This window comes from Helobdella robusta (genome assembly GCF_000326865.2).
Source record: "Helobdella robusta unplaced genomic scaffold HELROscaffold_27, whole genome shotgun sequence".
Lineage (NCBI taxonomy): Eukaryota > Metazoa > Annelida > Clitellata > Rhynchobdellida > Glossiphoniidae > Helobdella > Helobdella robusta.
In genome coordinates this window covers 2,387,332-2,406,476 of record NW_008704392.1, presented here as the reverse complement: position 1 = coordinate 2,406,476, position 19,145 = coordinate 2,387,332, and the positions used below count along the sequence as shown (strand labels likewise).

Sequence of the window (19,145 nt, the reverse complement as noted above, 5' to 3'; positions counted from 1 at the left end):
TTTATATAAGTATTAGTATTTATTAGAGTGGTTCATTCTGTACACACAAAGCTGGTCCATCCTGTACCACATGGTAGTTGGACACTAAAACGGACATGCCAAATAAATTAAAAAGGATAAAGGTGTCAAATCAACACTATCGTGTTCAGAAAGCATTATTTTATAGAAACTGACAAAAAAACAAAAACATACCGCTCGAAATTTTTCTAAAACACTCAAAAAGAAACAGACGAATATTTCACTTTTTCTCGCAAAAAAAGGAAAAGTGAAACAGTTAAATCGGCTACTAAAAACATTTAATAAAATTTACATCTGGTTATAGAAAGCCAAGAGACGTATATGAATTTAAATTTTAAAAAAATGTTAGCGCATGTTTACTATTTTTAATTTCGAAGGTCCTTTCGGTACCTGGTCCATTCGACCCCAGTCTCCCCTACGCTAGCTTACTTACGAAATTACAATATTTTTATTAAAATTGACAAAAATTATTTCAAATTACATAATTCAAGGTTTATTGGTTAATTAGTTGATTGTTTAGTTAAATGATTGTCTAGTCAGTTGATTAGAATCAGCGGTTGATTGATTGATTTATTTGTTGATTGACTGGTTAATTGATAGTACAGTACCAAACAGTATCTTATTGAACAAAGTAGTATCATAAAATGAATAATGATACTTTTTGTTAAAATTTCAATAATTTTTAATTTGATTTCATTGCGATATCGACAATGATGATTGTGACTGACTAATTAAAAAATATCAAATAAAGCTTATAAAATAGGATGGGCAAATGACGTCATATTAATAGTAGTTATTTAACTGTCTGTTAGTGAATTAGCCGGTATAAATAAAGGTTTTATTCAACTTCTATCAAATAAATTTGACCAAAAATCATACGCAGGCAAAACTAAATAAAGAAATAGATATATAGATATGTGTAGTTCTAATACATTTGTAATGTTATAATTAAACATTCAAATTGTACAATTGTGTTATGGTGTATTCTCAAATTATTTTGAATTTTCTCAGAAAAATTTAAACTTTTTACTATATACTAGTTACTTTTATCAACAATTTTTAAAAAAATTTCAATTTGATTTCATCGCGATATCGATGATTGTGACCTGACTGATTAAAAAGCATCAAAGGAAATTTTTAAATGATTTTTAAATAAGCGAGTTTAAATGATTGGATGGAATTACTTGGCGAATAAAACTTGTGAATATGTTTTAATTTAATTAAATTTTGAAGAAAATATTTTTAAAACTCGCTTGCGTTATTTCTTTGATATCAATATTGGGGATATTCATATATAAAGCGAGCAAAATTTTAATATAAAAGCGCTTATAAATCTACGCATATTGGCTCAGCTTGGCTCGGCTTGGAATCGGATGTTAAGCAAGGTGTGGTCTCAAACTATTTGGAATTCTCCCAGAAAAATTTGAACTGCATGCGCACATATGCAGCACTGATTACTGTTGCTTTTATAATGAATTTATAAATTATATATATAAAGCGATCAAAATTTTAATATAAAAGCGCTTATAAATCCACGCATGTTTGCTCAGCTTGGCTTGGCTCGGCTTGGTATTGGATGTTAAGCAAGGTGTGGTCTCAAACTATTTTGAATTCTCCCCGAATATATATATATATATATATATTCGGGGATATATATATATATATATATTCGGGGATATATATATATATATATAGTTATATCCATGGTCGTAATGAATTGAATTGAGGTGATTGGCTTAAGCATCACCTGTTCAACAACCTGGAGATAAGTAAAATTTTGTTCTGTTTGGAATGACTGAATGATTAATTTGGATGAAAGAACGAACGAATACATGAACAAGATGAATGAATAAATGTATGAAAGAACGAATGACTTATATATAACAAATGAAAAACGAAATATTTGATTGGATGAATGTAAATGTACGAGTTTAAACGAAGGTTCACGAGAAATTAATTGAATAAAATAATGAGTCATTGAATTGTCGATAAAATGTGAGGATGAATGAATGAATGAATGAATGAATGAATGAATGATCGTAAATAAAATGAAAGTGAACAAATGAGTGGGAGAATGAATTTGTGAATGGTTGAATGACTGAATGGATGCATATCTATGCTACATGAATATGAACTATTACAAATTGTCCATAATTTTCTGGGCTTTCTTTAATTCTGAAAATTAAACATTGAGATCATTGTTTTTAAAAACTATAAAAATGAATATTCATTCATGAACGAACGAATGAATGTGATCGAATGTTAACAAGTGATCGAATGATTAATTAAATGAACGATTGATTGAACGTATTGAATGTGAGTGTACAGATGAATCTTTGTGAACATTTGAATGAATTATTTGTTAATAAATGAATAAAACGTTGATGAATGATTGAATGAATGAATAAATGAATGAATAAATGAATGAATTGATGAATAAATATTCTATAAGTATTTCAAATCAATAATTTTAAAATATGAACAAAAAGTCATTGCCCAACCGTCCAATAGTAATAGTAATTTGTCAGATGTTAAGGTCACAAAAGTGGTTTCTGATTGGTTGGCGTCTGGATCACGTGTTTTAATATTAAGCCTCACTATTGGTTCATTTAGATTCTGAAAATTTTTAAAATATATTAATTTGTGCGACTGATCAACTGAATGAATGACTGAAAAAATAAATGTACATATGAGTAAATGATTCGAGAAATGAATGCAAGAATGAATGAACTATTAAACAAGTAAATGAATAAATGTATGAATGAACGAACGAATGAATGGATGAATGAACGAACGAAGGACTGAATGACAAACTGGTAATTAATTTCACCAACACTTAATTCATTGCTGGCAATTAAATGATCAACCCTCCAACCCACTGATTCTAACTGGATCACTGACAAGAATGATAATAAAAATGACAATAAAAATATGAATGAATGAATAAATGAATGAATGAATGAATAAAAAAATGAATGATAATAATAATTATTATATGGTTGTATTATTATCGAAACTATTGAAAATTATGAAAACCCAACGTTTAAAACTATTTCTGTGAAATTCTTCTCTTAAGGAATTCACATTATCTTCATAAAACTTACACAGTACAGTTGCATGTTCTTGAGTAAAATAATTATTAATTATATTATTATTAATTATATTATTATTAATTATATTATTATTAATTATTATTATCATCTAAGTTATCATTGCCTGGCACAGGCGCTCCAGTAATCAGGTTCGAATGCAAAGAGATCCAAGCAATATGCAATATGTGTCACACACACATGCAATATGTGTGTGTGATACATTGATGCACTATATCTTTGTTGTTAATACCTCCAAAATATTTTGAAAATAAAGAGAGAAAGAGAGAGAGAAAAGAGAGAGAGAGAGAGAGAGAGAGAAGAGAAAGAAAGAATGAATTGGAAGAAACAGAAAGAAAACTAATTGTAATATTATAACCATTTGGTTGGTTAACCTTTTGGCATTCCTAACTGCTGAAGCTCATTGGATAGAGAACTGGAGTTGACAGCAAATTTTGTAGCGTTGCTCAGTATTAATGTTATCACTGCTAGACTTGCTTTCACATCATTCAATTCTGTAATAATTATTGAAAAATTATGTTAAACTATAAATATAAATAATTAAATATAACAAATATAATTAATTATAATTAATGTTGTTTTATTTTCCCTTTTAATATTTCTTTAAGACAAAAAAATAATTTTATTTATCCTCACTGAATTTTGCATCACTACCCAGTTTCGCGATCTTTTCTTGCTTTGGAAATTTTAAAATAATAATAAACATATTAATACTAAACTAATTAGACTAATTTTAAAATAATAAGAAAGATTACTAACATCGACATCTTCACTGAGGAGATTTTTGAAAACTTGGGTGCATAGTAACTTTACTTTTATGGAACTCTGTGGAAAAATTGAGAAATTAACTTAGCTGTTTATTAATTATTTAATTTTTTATTGACAATTATAGCATAAAACTATATATTAGTTAATTCAATATTGATTTCATTATTATATTAAACTTGCCAGTTTGGAGAGAGTACTGATTTCAGCCAACACCCAATCTGGACAATCCAGATCACCACAAAATTTAAATTTCTGAATTGAAAAGATTAAAGTTTATTTATAATTAAATTAAAAATAATTATAACTGTAATAATATTATATTAAAATTAAATTAATAATAATAACTATTATTAAATATATATATTATAAATAAAATATAAACTATCAAGAGTTACTAAACCATGAATTACTCAATAGCAAAAATCATGTTTTTATTATTATTAATTTAATTATTTAACTTATTTTAAATAACAATTGAGTGAACTTTTAATTGAAAATAAAAAATTTATTTAAATTAAAACTTTGAAAAAGAAATAAAATAATTATTTTTTTAAAGAACCAGAAACAAAATCACCATTATGAAGAAACCACACAAAAACGTTCGAAAAAATAAAATAATTAGAAAATGTTTTTTCGTAAAAAAAAATTAAATAAAATACAATTATAATTAGAGTCGAACGCCCCGTTAAAAAAGTGATTCACTTTTGATTCACTTTTAGTTAATCAAGAAAATTCACTTTTAGTTTGCTTAAATTTAAAAGTGCAGGGTTCAATGATGACAACAAATTTAATCAACGTTATCTGCAATTACCACAAGAGAAATGAAACAAAGTAAATTTTATCAATAAGTTGAAATACAAATTAACTTATTTAAATACAAAAAACTTTTACTTTATTTATTGAACCATTTAAAATAAATCATCCCAATTATCCATTGACCATTGAATTATTCTTATACTCCGTTGAACAGAATTAAAGGTGCTGCTATTAGTCGCCACGTACGACTGCAATTTTTTTTTTATTTGTTATTAAATCGTTTTTTTTTTGTTAAATTAGTGATTTAAATGACAATTTAAGAAAATTTTTTATTTGTGTTCACGCTTAATTATATTAATTATTGTTGTTCTGATAATTTGAAATTTATGAATAAAATCTACGTGATCCGCGATTGTTTACATTACTTTTACATTGTAATATTATTGTAATATGTAATGATTACAATTTTTTACAATTTTTTTTACACTATAAAATAAATTAAAATAATTATTTAACTGATTATTTTTGACGTTAAGTGAATCAAGTGAATGAAATCAATAATAGTTCTTCAATAGCATCCTAAAAAGTGAAAACACTAACAAACCAACAAAAATGGCTTCTTCTGAATTAAATGGCCGATCTCCCCAATCGTTGTCTTCATCGCCACCATCATCCCCATCGTCTGCGTCATCTTCGTTATGCTTTCAGTTGTCGGCCACAGCCAAGAGGCAGAAGTTTCTTCGGAGGTTGTTTAAATTTCGACAAATGGACTTTGAATATGCTCTCTGGCAAGTCATCTATCTGTTCATTGCTCCACAGAAAGTGTTAGTTATTCATTCATCAATTTAGTTATTCATTCGTTCATTCATGAATCTATTCATTCATTTATTTTATTCATTTTTTTTCAATGTCTACTTTATATACATAAAAAGTTCATTCTTTAGTCTAGCCAACTTATTGATTTACCAATTAATTTTTGCTCAAGATCAGTGTAAATAATTTATTATATATATATATATATAAATATAAATTAATATTATTATGAATTATGAGAATAATTATTAATAGAAATAATATTAATTATTTCAGATACAGAAATTTCAGTTATAGAAAACGTTAGATGATATAATTTTTTGTTTCTTCATTATCTATTATTTTTGATATGGCTATATAAAATAGTCCTTATTTATTTCCAATGAGAATTTATTATTTACATTTTAGTTATGAATAATTAGTAAAAATATTTTCGAAATTTTATATTTAGATTATTCATTTTATTTTCTATTAATTATTAAAAATATTTTCATCATAATTTCTATGAAAAAATATTACTGATTTATAAATTTTTATAAAAATTAACATGAAATTTAAAAAATTAATTTTTTTTCGCCCAGAAACAAAAAATCAGTGGGCTAGAGATGATCCAGCATTCCTTGTTTTATTGACTATTTGTCTTATTGGTCAGTTATTGTTTGTTTATTTGTTTGTTTGTGTGTGTGTATGTCTGTCTGTATTTTTTGTGTGTATATTTATTTATATTTCTGGTTTTATTTGTGTGCATCTCTATCTGATAGTAACTTTGACTGTTTGTTATATGTGTGTGTGTGTGTGTTTGTGTGTGGTGTGTGTGTAAGTGTACATTTAATTCTGTCAATATGTGTTTGTATGTGTCTGTCTGTCTGTTTATCCATGCATATGTGTGTATCAATGTCTGACTCTATCTGCATATGTGTTTATCTATGTCTATTGGTTGTTGGTCTGACTATTGATAGGTGTTTGTCTGCTTATTGAAATATTTCTATGTATATTTGTTTGATTTTTTTCAGCATCATTACCATCATCATCATTGCCATCTTTCCAACATCATCATCAGTATCATCGCTGGGTTACTCAATCGTCCTTGAACTTGGTGTGGCAGGGTTTTTTAAATTCTTCTTCTTTGTCATCTTCATAGACTGCATCGCTGTTGGGATCATCATAGCTACACTGCTTTGGTTAGTGAATAAATTTTACTACTACTACTATTATTACTACTACTAGTACTCTTGCTACTGTTGCTGCTACTACTACTACTTCTAATAATGATAATAATAATAATAATTGATCATCATCATCACCACCACACTAATACTACAAATTACAATAATAACATAATAATAATAATAATAATATTAATAATAATAATAACGGACCAACATCATCGTCGTCGTCATCATTGCGTAAGTGTTATAAAAGGAAATTGTGCATCAATAGTAGAAGCACTAACATTAACAGTTGCTTTAGGCCTATGTTTAACATTACAACAAGCTAATGAGTATTATTTATGAAGATTTATTCTTGCTGATCTAATTTATTGAACTACCATCACCACCGACCACTACCGACCACCACCGACCACCACCATCATAGGTTCATAACGAACAGGTATCTGATAGTTCAACCACCCACGAGGTGTGATGTCGAGTGGGCGTACTGTTTCGACATTCACCTCAATGCATTCTTCCCACTACTCACCATATTACACTTTCTGCAGCTGCCCTTTCTCAATTGTGCGTACCTCGTTGGGTCTTTTTGTTGTATGATGTTTGTCGTGCAGGGTATTTATTTGCATGATGGGTGTTTTTTTCTGTGTTTGTATTATGTTTTGTTTTTAATGCGTTTCTGTTTGTGTTTTTATGTTGTTTTTTCAAACGCGCGCGCACACACACACACACACTCTCTCACACGCGTAAACATGTAGGCACAGACAAGCTTATACACGCACGCACGCACGCACACACAGATTTCATCTCGTACTCCATCATAATGTGCTTCTGTAGTAACACTGTCTGGTTCATTGCCATTGGCTATTATCTCTATATCACTTTCCTTGGATACAGTTGTTAGTATTTCACTTATTTACTAATCATTCGCTCATTAGTTGATTAATTAATTAATTCATTCATTCATTCATTCATTTATTTATCCATTAATTCATCCATTCATTAATTCTTCAGCTTTGCCCTTCTTGAAGAGGACGAGGATGTTGTTGTATCCCTTCACGATCGTGGCCATCATCTACGTCCTCTCCGTCATTCTAAATATCAACTTTGACAGGATCCTCTGCGACTTCTACCACTTCCGCACTCATGGCGTCGTTACTTTCATTTGAAAAAATTTTAAAAAAAACTTGGTTCCCTGATTGTTTGTTTGGTTAGTTGGTTGACTGATTGGTTAAATAATTGACTTGTTTATTGAATGGTTGATTAGTTGGATTGCCGATTGGTTGTTGTATTTGTTAGATTGGATTCTTGCTTGGATGGTTGGTTGTTTGGTTTTTTTTGTTGTAACTAAGTGGTTGATTTTTCGCCTAATTGATTAATATATGGATTGATTGATTGATTGAAAAATTGATTGACTGATTGAATTCATTCATTTTTATATTTCAAACATAAAACTGGTGTTAATAATAGTTAACGTTGTTGCATTTTATATTATTATTGTTCCTTTTATTTATTTTCTAATTATTATGGTGATATTTATTGAATATATAGACGTAACATTCTGTGAAATAATAAAGAATTTATTATTGGTTTGGTAGTTGAATAAACATTCGTGAATGATTGTTGGATGGAGGAAGAATGAATGAATTAATGATTGAATAAATGAATGAATGAATGAATGAATGAATGAGAAAAAACTATTGAGATTGTTACACTTTGAAATTTGTTTTACCAAATAAATATAGCTCTCACTATATTCTACCATTCTTTATATTATTATCATCGTTATCATTTTTTATTATTGTGATTTTTTAATTAGATTTCAAACAGAAATATTCCTGCTACTACCACTACTACTACCACTACTACTACTACTACTACTACTACTACTACTACTACTACTACTACTGCTTCTACTACTACCACTTCTACTACTACTGTTTCTACTGCTACTGTTTCTACTGCTACTACTACTACTGCTGCTTCTACTGCTAATACTACTACTAAAATGATAACAGTTACACTTTTATTGTTACTAATATTCTACTGTTGGTATATATAAGGACAGATGTTATCGCTATTAGTATTTATACTGCAATGCATAGTAAAAAATACTTACATTACTACTGCTAAATTTTAAAAAGAAACATGTCTGACAGGTAAAATTATTTGCTACAAGCTTCGAGGAACATTTTGTAATTGTAAATTATCGTTGTTATACAAATATGTAAATATTAGCATTTTATATATGTTTGTGTTCTTACAATAAAGTTTATAGTTGGAAGAATACGATAGGGCAATGCTAGTACGAGCTGAGGCGTTCTATCTCAATGTCTCTAATCTTATTGCATCTTCCAGTTTGTTGTGAAAGAACAAGGTGTAAAATGAAGATTTGTACAAATAGTTTAAAAAGTATATCTTCATGAAATATAGATAACAACAACACTAAAGCTGACATTCCTTTTTTTAGGTGTAAACCATATTATTCGTAATTAATGTGTTATTAGATTAATCTTTGTGGATTACTTTGACTGGTCCGAAGAGTCTATTTTTGCCGCTAATTTCGTTACCTACCTGCTTCTTTAATTTTGTCATTTTTGTCGGCTACCGACCAAGAGAATGTTTAATTTGTATGAATGCCTTTCTTTTAAAATCGCATTTTAATCGATTCGTTAATATTTAATACATATCTCTAGTTGAGACATGTTGCTTGGCTAGGTTGAAACCATTCTCATGTTAATACGGGTGCTTCATTTTGGCTGTCATCTTAAACTTAGGCATATACCTATGGGATTATATATATATATCTTGATACCATATATCTTGATTATATACCCAGCATATACCCTGATTCGACTTTGAAAGGAGTAATTTATGAAAATAGTGCAAGTTTTTTTTTTTTGTTCGGTTCATTTAAGTTTTTCTTATTATCTCAATATTGAATAACTAGTTGAAAAGGTATATTTAATCCGGTTTTGGTAACTTTCCTTGATGTATAGGCCATCAGATCTATATGTTATATAAACCTAACCATTGAGTAAAGGACTGGAATTATTACTCATTCGTTTCTCCCATCTCTACTTCCGTTGTTTCCTTTCCTTCGCCGCAGCAAGCTACGCCATTTTTTGCCCGTTGTGTGAAAAGAAGAGTTTTAGTTTTAGTCGTTGATTATTATGTCACATAGTCCCGACAACGAAGATCATTTTATGGGAATGGACTACTCAGGTGATACCGTTAAAAGACCGAGAAATGAAGAAAACGACGGCATTTCAAGTAAAAGATGCAAAGGTGATTTCACATTTCACAAATGATATTGCATTTTTTTTAGTAGCTGCGTTAATTTTTGTATGTATGTACAATTGTGTAATATATTAGTGACTGTTAGGTGTTGAATGATTATTGTTTAAATGAATCAAACATCAGTAGTTTGTTTTCAATTTTCACTAAATTTCATTTCAACCTTGCATCATTCCATGCCTACATTGTCATTTTTATATTTCTATCCTATGAAAACCTTTCCAGCTGATTCCATCCTACTGAAGCAGCTGTTTCCCTCTTTGATTACGGGTCTCATCATAGGTAAGGGTGGGGAGGCAATCACAAAACTCCAAGCAGATACAAACACCACCATCAAAATGTCAAAGAATGGGGACTTTTTTCCAGGTTTGTCGATTATTAACCAGAGCCAGACATTTTTATGAAATCAAAGTTTTGTGTCTAATGCAGATGATTATGCTAGTTATGCATGTATTATATAAAAAGTGTTCGTTTATAAACACAACCAGGGATATATATGCTTAGGGTTGGTGTTACATTAGTTTTTTAACTTTCAAACATTAAATTTAGATTTTTGCAATGACAGCAACAGGCAAAATTTTTTGTGTTGGGCATGAAACATAATGTTTGCCATAAATTCTATTGATCGATCTCAAATGTTTTTATTATACATTTTTGGCATAAGTTTACATTCTGAACTACAACGCAAGTTTTCACTCACTATCTCTGTTAGAGAGTAAGATAAGCTCCTCCTACTGAAATTCGAAAAGTGCATTGAAATTAAAATAGATTTTTGTAATGTAATAATTTAAATTTGCGTTTTAATTTAAATTTGCGTTTTAGATGTTGTGATTATATTATTATATATTTTATTTAAAATTTGTACGAATATTACATGTCATTTGTACGTATTAAACGTCTTTAATATTTGTACGTATATAACGTTATTTGTACGTATATAACCTATAAAATACAAGAAAAAAATGATGAAAATTTTATTATACCAAGTAAAAAAAATTGTACGTTTATAGCCTATAAAATACACGAAAAAAATTAGGAAAATTTTATTATACCAGATAAAAAAAAATTGTAAAGTTAGTAAATAAAACTGTTAAAAAAATTTAACAAATGTTGTCTTTTTGGCGTATGTGCCTAATAGTATTGCCGAACGGTCGGTCGCCGTACCGTTCGCACCACAGAAATTCTGCCAAGTATGTGTGCCTCAGGCTGTTCAACGTGCTGCACATTACTTTGAATTTGGCTTTCAATCGTGCCCGCATGGATTCAACATTTTGGATGTGTGCTCCTGTCATTGGGTCAACGAAATTTTGAGAGTGGTTGACTGTCAAATGAGTGTAGCCCATATTTCTCAGCTGGCTATAGGCACGCCACTCATCTGACACGATGGTTGTGCCAGGAGCAATCCACTTTTGTATTAACGGCAACAAAGTTTGAGAATCCCGGGCCACGACTTCTTCCACAAAACAAAGTTTTGTGCCACGTTGGATTCCTCCAAAAATCCAACCTTCATTGGCACCCACATTTCTCCCCCTCTGATACTTGGCCTTCATTATTTTCGACTCATCTATCTCTACGATAGTACCAGGTCCAACTATCTGGTTAATATATTAAAAAATTGTTTGAGCATTGTAATATAATTTCAATTTTTATTAAATTGTTGACAAACTTTGACTTTTAACCTACCTAGTCAATTTGCTCTACGCATTTAAACTGACAAATGTCACAACAAAAATTGAACCAATCAACAACTGTTTTTTGGCTCAGTTTGAGTTTGTGACATTTCAGACTCACTGACACTCTTTGTGACCATAAATACACCATACGGACAATTAAGCTTAGTCTTATGTGACTTCTTTCAAAGAAGGAGTCTGTCCTGATGCTGTATCTTTTTTGAATAATTGATAAGTATTAATTAACATTTAAATTAATAAATTAAAAAATACTTCAAATATTAATCTTATGTAACCTTCTTTGACACCCTCTTGCCGGACAACGCCAGACAACTCCATCCTTCTTTACATTGTTATTACATGCGACCTCTACCATTTCGCAACCACAATTATAGCAGTACATTTCACGGTAGATTAGTCCGTGAAATCTGAGCCACTGCCTCGTTACGCGTCTATTTTTTGTTAGACGCATGACCAGGTCAGTAAACGTCACGCCGTCAGCCATCCTAATGTTTTCAAAATATTATAACATATATTACTCGTTATTATAAGTCATTATAAGTTAATGCTTAAACAATTATAAATTATAAAATTAATGTAACCTTGGTTTTTGGACAAATTCAACTTTTATTAAAACAACCACGAGATCACAGAAACGTTGGAAAAGGAAATACATGTGACTTTTTTTTGAAACTTTAGAAAAAAAACTAAAAACTTCCGAAAAAATTATTACAATTTAATTAAACCTATTTTAATAAATTGATTTTAATAAATTTTAATATATATATATTTTTATTTTAATCAATATATTACTATTTTAACATATTTAAATACGAAATAAAACGTTTTTACAATTATCCTTTTTTTTCTTTTTATCTCAATCAACTTTCTGCATATTAGTGGGAGGCGTAAATGTAAACTTATGCCACATTTTTTTTTAAATTGTAGTTAATTTCTAATCATTTGTTTGAATTATATTTGTTAGGCACTGCTGATCGAATATGTGTTATACTCGGCTCAGTTGATTGTGTGAAGGATGCTCACAATGCTGTGTGGGACAAAATCAAGAAGAGGCAGGAGATTCCAGCTGAAGATTTGAAGGTTTCTTTTTTAATTTTGTTGATGTTTTGCATCTTTTAGTATTATTATCAATTTGTGTCATCATGTCATACTTTTGTTTTTATATTATTTCGTGTTCACAAGTGTTTTGCTTTTATATTATAGCTTTTATTTTATGTCCACAAGTGTTATATATAAGTGGTGGTTTAGTTTTTTGTGTTCCAGTTAAATTTTGTTTTTTTTAAAATTTTTACTAAAGGTCCGATTGGTGGTTCCTAATGTGACAGTTGGAATGATCATAGGCAAGGCCGGGTGTTACGTCAAACAAATCAAAGATGACACTGGCGCCACTGTTCAGGTTAGCTGGTTTTTATTAACCATTTTTATGCTCTTTATATATTTATTCATAGTTATATAAGCTACCCCATTCGAATAACCAGAATTGGTATCGGACTGTCATGCTGACATACTTAAATTTAGTAAATTGTGTTTTACTTTAAAATATAGTTTTAGATTATAAAACGTTTATGGCTGATCTGAATTGAAGTGTTGACTGCATACTCATTCATGATTGTACTCTATCACTAGGTGTCAGCCAAGTCGCCCAATCCACTCTTGCTAGAAAGAATTGTAACAGTTTCAGGTTTCAAAGTTTTTTGTATTTCTCATTTTTTTTGTTTATGTTGATTGTTTGTTTTAATAAATTTTACCTTATTTTTGGGGGCTTTGTGTTACATTATTTTTGGCTAAATTTAACTGTTATTTATTTTATTTTATATATTCTTCTAACAAATTGTTCCTAATTAAATTATTTAGGTACACCTGAGCAGGTTGCAAAAGCATTTGACATGGTCTACATGAAGATCTGTGAGGACCCACAAAGTGGAAGTTGTCCTAACACCAGCTACACAGAAGTCGGTGGATCTCTGGCTATATCCCCAACTGAATTAGGATTAGGAGGATCTTTCATGGGCTTGGGCAATATGGGAATGTCTGGTGTCACAATGCCCACTGGGAATCCATTCTCTTCATTCAACTTTGCAGAGGCAACGAGAAAGATGAATCCAATTAATGTTGAAAATTTGAGAGCAACTCTGCGAGCCAGTGGCTGTTCAGCTCAGGGAGTGGAGGAAATAACTGGTTCCTTACTGGTCCTTGCCTCCTACAATCTTCTAGCTAATCTGCAAGCCACACAACCGGGTACTGTTTCACTTGAGTACCTGGCAAATGTTTTGAATGGCGTTCCTTCGTCGACTAGTACAAATGCATATGGAGATGGAAAGAGTGAGAACCCATTGCTTTCATTCTACAGTACATTGAGTACAGCAAGTAGTGCAACAAATGGCAGCAGTGCGGTTTTTGGAACAGGCAACACTGGCGGATCAGCCAGCTTCGATCTCATCACTGAGTTAAGTGATGGTAGCAAAGAGATGCAAGTTAATGAAAGCCTCATCGGGGCAGTTCTCGGTCCTGCTGGTAGAAACATCATTGAAATACAAAAATTCACAAACACCAGCATTCAGATTTCAAAGAAAGGAGTGTTTGCTCCGGGTACTAAAAATAGATTAGTGACAATTAGAGGTACAAATGGTGGGGACATTGACAAAGCAGTTTTCATGATTCAGCAGTATGTTTTGCAGGAGGAATCAAAGAGGAACAGGGACCTCATGCACCCACTCAGCAAATATTAATGGTAATTAATCATAATTCATAATGTTGAACCATTCTTTAGAGCTCTATTTCTGTTATAGTTAAATTCTTTCAAACGTGCTCTGTATTTGTTATGAATGTTTTTTTATTTGAAGGAGTGCTTTTTTTTTAAACGCCCTTTTTATTTTTAAGTTTCAGTTGACTGTTTAGATTTGTTATAGGGTTTTTTATATTTGATTTCATTTTAAAAAGTAAGTTTGTGTGTTTTGTGTGTAGAGCTCACTAAAATTTTATATACTTAAATGGTAAGTAACTAACTTTAGCTTTGAAGAAGAAACTATTCTCTATTGGTAGAATGATATTGAAATTGTATCATATTTAAAGTTAATGTCAGATCAAATATGTGTATTCCATATTTTAAAATATTCTCTTTGTTATAAATTTTTATTAAATGTTTAAGTGAAAAAAATTTTCAGTTAAATTTTTTTCAAATAGTTTATTTTTCTCTTTTTTAAAAGTTTTTATTACAGAAGTGAGAACAACATTGCTGTTTATGTTATTGTATGACTTAATGATAAGAAGACAGTCTGTTGTATGTGTAATCATAATTTAACCACTACAAACACTTCTTATGCATATACACAACTCATGTTAGAACAATCTGTATATAACTAAAAGTACATATATGTATGTATATATATATATATATATATATATATATATATATATATATATATATATATATTATTTTCACTGTTCACTTTTTTTAATTCTTAATTACTAGGTTTCATAGTTAAAATTTTTTCCAAATAATTTTGATTTCATGTCGTTGAATGAATGCTGTGTGGAGTATTTAATATTTTACATTCATGAACGTTACATGGTCTTCTGCCAACTCATCATTGGAGTGGGTGTTAAATTTTTACTGGATGGCTTGCACAATCACTCAAAAATCAACTGAGTTGCCAGTCATGGGATTAATCAACCAGCCAACTAAATCATTCGAATGACCAACCAGCCAACTAAATCAATCACTCGAATGATCAACTAATCAACTAAATCAATCACTCGATTGATCAACTCACTACGGATCGCCAACCAATCATCATCATCGAAGAAAGTCATCATTATAATCATCGCCGCCTGCATCTCATCAAAAAATATCATTTGTTCGTTCGTTGAATGCTTGATATCGATCAATCAGTCCACCAATCTATCGTTCAATCGATCAATCAGACCAAGTACCTATCATTCGTTCAGTTTTAATTTAGTTGCATGTATATCTCATATATTGCTTGTCTTGTTCAGTTCTGTATAAAGTTTTAGCTACTAACAATTTTTTTATTTAATTTAATAAATGTAATTGATAGATTGTTGCACATTATGCTTTCGCTTTTTCTAAATTGGTTTTTTTTCTACTTTTTCAGAAAATGTCAAATCATGGTTTCTAGCTTATGTTTGATCCTCTGGTCGTACAGTAGTGATAAAGTAATGATGTCACAATGATGACCAACCACACTCACCACTTCTTGTACATCCCTTCCAATGCTGAAATTGCACATCAGGTTAAGTTCTATTCAATTTCTCAAATTAAGGAGTTCGTTTCAGATCACACACACAAATGTTTTTTTAAAATTTCATTTAAGGTAAGTGATTTCAAAGTTTTTCACTTGTTGTGCATTAAGTGATTTTTCTGATTCATTATTTTACGCATTGACAGTTGAGTTGTGTATTATACTCATGACTCTATATCCAGAATTTTTTTATTTGTAATAATCACAGTGTAAAAATGTCCTAAAATTTTATTGACTATCATCAATAACTATTAACAAATGCTATTAAGACAAATAAATGTAACAAATTTGAATGTACACAATATGCCAGATATTAAAAGTAATAATGCTAATGATTAAGAACAGTGGCACGGGAAGCTAATGTACAACAATCCCAGTAACAATTATTAACTCCTATCTTAACTACCATAACCATACAGGTACCCTTCGATAAGTATCTTCTCTGGATCGGAGCTGTTCATTCGAGGAATGCGACCGAATGGCTCAGTGTCTCTGTAGCACCTTTGGAAGACCCTGTCCACTGCAGCTGACGCCTGATCATATGTTATGTTGCGTACCATCAGGACAGACATGATTGCCTTCCTCTTTACACATTCCTGTTTTGTTCGAAAGTTCAATTAGTATAGTTGACTGGTCGATGATAATAACACTGATTGATTGAGTGATTAATTGATTTTGTTTTTGGTCACAAAATCAATGGAACATTTGTTTGTTGTGTGGTTTTCTAGCTGCTTAAGACTGTTGTAGCCGTCTTAGGATATATTTTTTAGTCGTTGATTGATGACTGATATTTTTTTCCTCAACTGATTAAAAATTTTCACGCTTATTATCTCGTTTAGAATGATATTCAATTGACTACAAGTCTATTTGATTTTATGATTGGTTGGCAGATAATAATAATTCACGTCAAATGATGTTGCTAAAGGTACTAATAGCAACAAGTTGATCATTAGTTGGTTGGTTGGCTGGCTGGCTGGTTGATTGATTTAGCGTCCTAATTTGATTAATCAAACATTCTTTGTTAATGTATGTTGATGATTGGATGTTTTAAAAGGACAATAAAATTTAAAAGTTTCATGTCATGTTTTATGCATAATTTGCCTAAATAGAAATTAACTCAATTAAGGGATGGATTGAGTTTAGAACCAGTGACAAACGGTGTTTCACAGATAGGAGTGATGAAAAGATCAGATGGTGGCTTTGATAGTGTAATGCGTAAAGGATATAAGAATTATTTGAAGTGTTGAAGATTGTTTGCTAATATTTAATATTTGCCACAGTAGCAATGATTAACTGTGACAGTGAATGGATAGTTATCAATAACATTTACGAAGTAACAAAAACAATTATGATGTGCATATGCAACATAACAACTATTCCCTTATGTACTTATCAGATGCTTATTGTACAATATAATGACGATAGTGTATAAAAGTATGATAAGCGTGGATGTGATGATATCAATGGTGATGACAATACCTGGTGTCTATTCTTGTAATTGAAGAAAGATGCATCCCCCTCTGACATTGCTGTAAAGAAACGACAGTGCATAAAAGAAGCTGCCCTGATCTGTGGAGATGGGATGACGTTGATGTGATTATGGAGAAGTTGTTAAGTAATAATAAAGTGAAGGAAATTGATATGAAAATTAATGATGAAATTGAGAGGAATTGATGAGGAAATGATAACAAAAAGATGAAGAGATAGAGGATGTGAAGTTTTGATAGGATGATGAAGTGATAATGAGGTTGCATTAAGGTGGTGATGGCAAAGTGGTAGCATTTGTAGTAGCTTGTTATCACTTGTGCACACAGCTTCGTGGTAATCACAATAATCCAATTATAATATTAAATGATTTTATTTAAAAATCTAGAAACATTTGAATGAGAAAATAAATTGAAGTAATGTAACGAAATAGTTCTGAATAAACAAATAAAAAATATGGAAAGCACTTTTGCTCAAAAATAGGCCCAAAAAAATATATATATATAATATTAATAATGATTAACAACGAGAACAATAATGGTAATAAATCACAATAATATTTGGACCTCGGTGCAAGCAAGATGTTCTAAATTTTTAAAATCAACATCGGCCCTGCAGTAGTCAAACATGTGAACAAGTTCGTGGGTTAGGACTGCGCAGCAAACATTTTGGTCTGTTGATGCATTTTGGCAAACTACTATCTGTGTATAATATAATGGTATCATAATAATTTAATGTAACATGTGAATTAAGAAAATTTATAGATTTAGTTAAAATAATTCAAGATAAATTACTTTGAAACAATGCAAGATGCTGGATTTATATGCAAACACATACTTGGTTATTGCTTGGATCATAACCTCCATTAACTTTTGACAGACAGTTTTCGCATGAGACATGCCTTTTTGGATTAAAATCACTGAATGATGTAAAAATAATCATGTACTCACTGTTTCATAAATAAGTTTTTGAAAGTATGTTTTAAATTAATGTTTAAGTATGAAGTATAATATATTGATTGGAAACAGTAAATTTCTTAAAAATGAAACCATCACAAACAATTATCAAACCATCCATTTTTCTTTAGAGCTGAAATCAAAATTTTGACCAATCTGTCTTCAATCAATAAAAAAAAATTAATGATTATAAAAATTGCAGTGAAGTTATTAGAAACATTAGTAATTACTTGCATATTAAAATACTAAATACTACTAGATAAAAAATTATACTTAGAACTAATAATTTACAGTTACACCAAAAAGTATTATACTATAGATTAGAAGAGTATTATTATTATAGAAAGAAAGTATTATACCAGAAAGTTGAAAGTATAATTATAATACTATTAGAAAAGTATTATAGAACTAACTGTGTTCAATGCACTGCATGACGTTAGAAGCGCAGTTGAGGTGATTTTTGATGGATTTCCCTTCACTTAATTTCTTGAACCAACCTTTTCCTTGATCGCCGTCGTCCGGTTTGTTGTTCGGAGATCTTGAAGGGTAGTATCCATAGCCGAAATCTTCCTTCTTGTCCGGATTTCTGGATTCATACTTTTTGTTTTTTTCTGAATCTGACATGTATATTATTCTTTATTTAAATTATTTAAACAGTAAAATCGTAAGGCAAGCTTATTTTTAAGCGGTGTTAAAACTTTTAAAGTTTGTTAAGAGAACCACGAAAAGGATGAGCGATAATGCGTTAAGAGAGCATAAAAAGGTGAACAATTGTTCAATAATCGTTGCTCTCCTTACAAGTTTTGCTCACTCCTTTTTT

General features: G+C 30.1%; 4 protein-coding genes across 4 annotated transcripts; 2 read left to right on the top strand and 2 right to left on the bottom strand.

The window, feature by feature from the left end:
• Positions 1–2,463: 2,463 nt before the first annotated feature.
• On the bottom strand, positions 2,464–4,154 carry HELRODRAFT_80522 (hypothetical protein; the record flags this gene model as incomplete). Its single annotated transcript, XM_009020385.1, has 7 exons — positions 2,464–2,634; positions 2,853–2,914; positions 3,060–3,140; positions 3,503–3,622; positions 3,765–3,804; positions 3,888–3,976; positions 4,073–4,154. Coding segments are annotated over 7 exons (645 nt in total), but the record flags the coding sequence as incomplete, so codon positions are not given.
• Positions 4,155–5,030: 876 nt separating this feature from the next.
• Positions 5,031–8,920, top strand: HELRODRAFT_100226 (hypothetical protein). Its single transcript, XM_009020384.1, has 9 exons — positions 5,031–5,476; positions 5,742–5,767; positions 6,047–6,112; positions 6,526–6,646; positions 7,062–7,201; positions 7,435–7,533; positions 7,652–7,855; positions 8,024–8,573; positions 8,601–8,920. The coding sequence occupies exons 1-7, from the start codon at positions 5,265–5,267 to the stop codon at positions 7,801–7,803; spliced, it is 816 nt and encodes a 271-aa protein (XP_009018632.1). The 5' UTR covers positions 5,031–5,264; the 3' UTR covers positions 7,804–7,855; positions 8,024–8,573; positions 8,601–8,920.
• Positions 8,921–9,746: 826 nt separating this feature from the next.
• Positions 9,747–14,785, top strand: HELRODRAFT_112347 (hypothetical protein). The gene is made up of 6 exons (XM_009020383.1): positions 9,747–9,922; positions 10,157–10,297; positions 12,587–12,702; positions 12,920–13,018; positions 13,249–13,303; positions 13,477–14,785. Exons 1-6 carry the CDS (start codon positions 9,808–9,810, stop codon positions 14,349–14,351), a joined length of 1,401 nt encoding a protein of 466 aa, XP_009018631.1. The 5' UTR covers positions 9,747–9,807; the 3' UTR covers positions 14,352–14,785.
• A 1,497-nt stretch (positions 14,786–16,282) lies between these two features.
• Positions 16,283–18,949, bottom strand: HELRODRAFT_192056 (hypothetical protein; the record flags this gene model as incomplete). Its single annotated transcript, XM_009020382.1, has 6 exons — positions 16,283–16,480; positions 17,364–17,453; positions 17,936–18,070; positions 18,207–18,318; positions 18,440–18,485; positions 18,739–18,949. 6 exons carry the CDS (start codon positions 18,947–18,949, stop codon positions 16,283–16,285), a joined length of 792 nt encoding a protein of 263 aa, XP_009018630.1.
• Between the last annotated feature and the right edge of the window lie 196 nt (positions 18,950–19,145).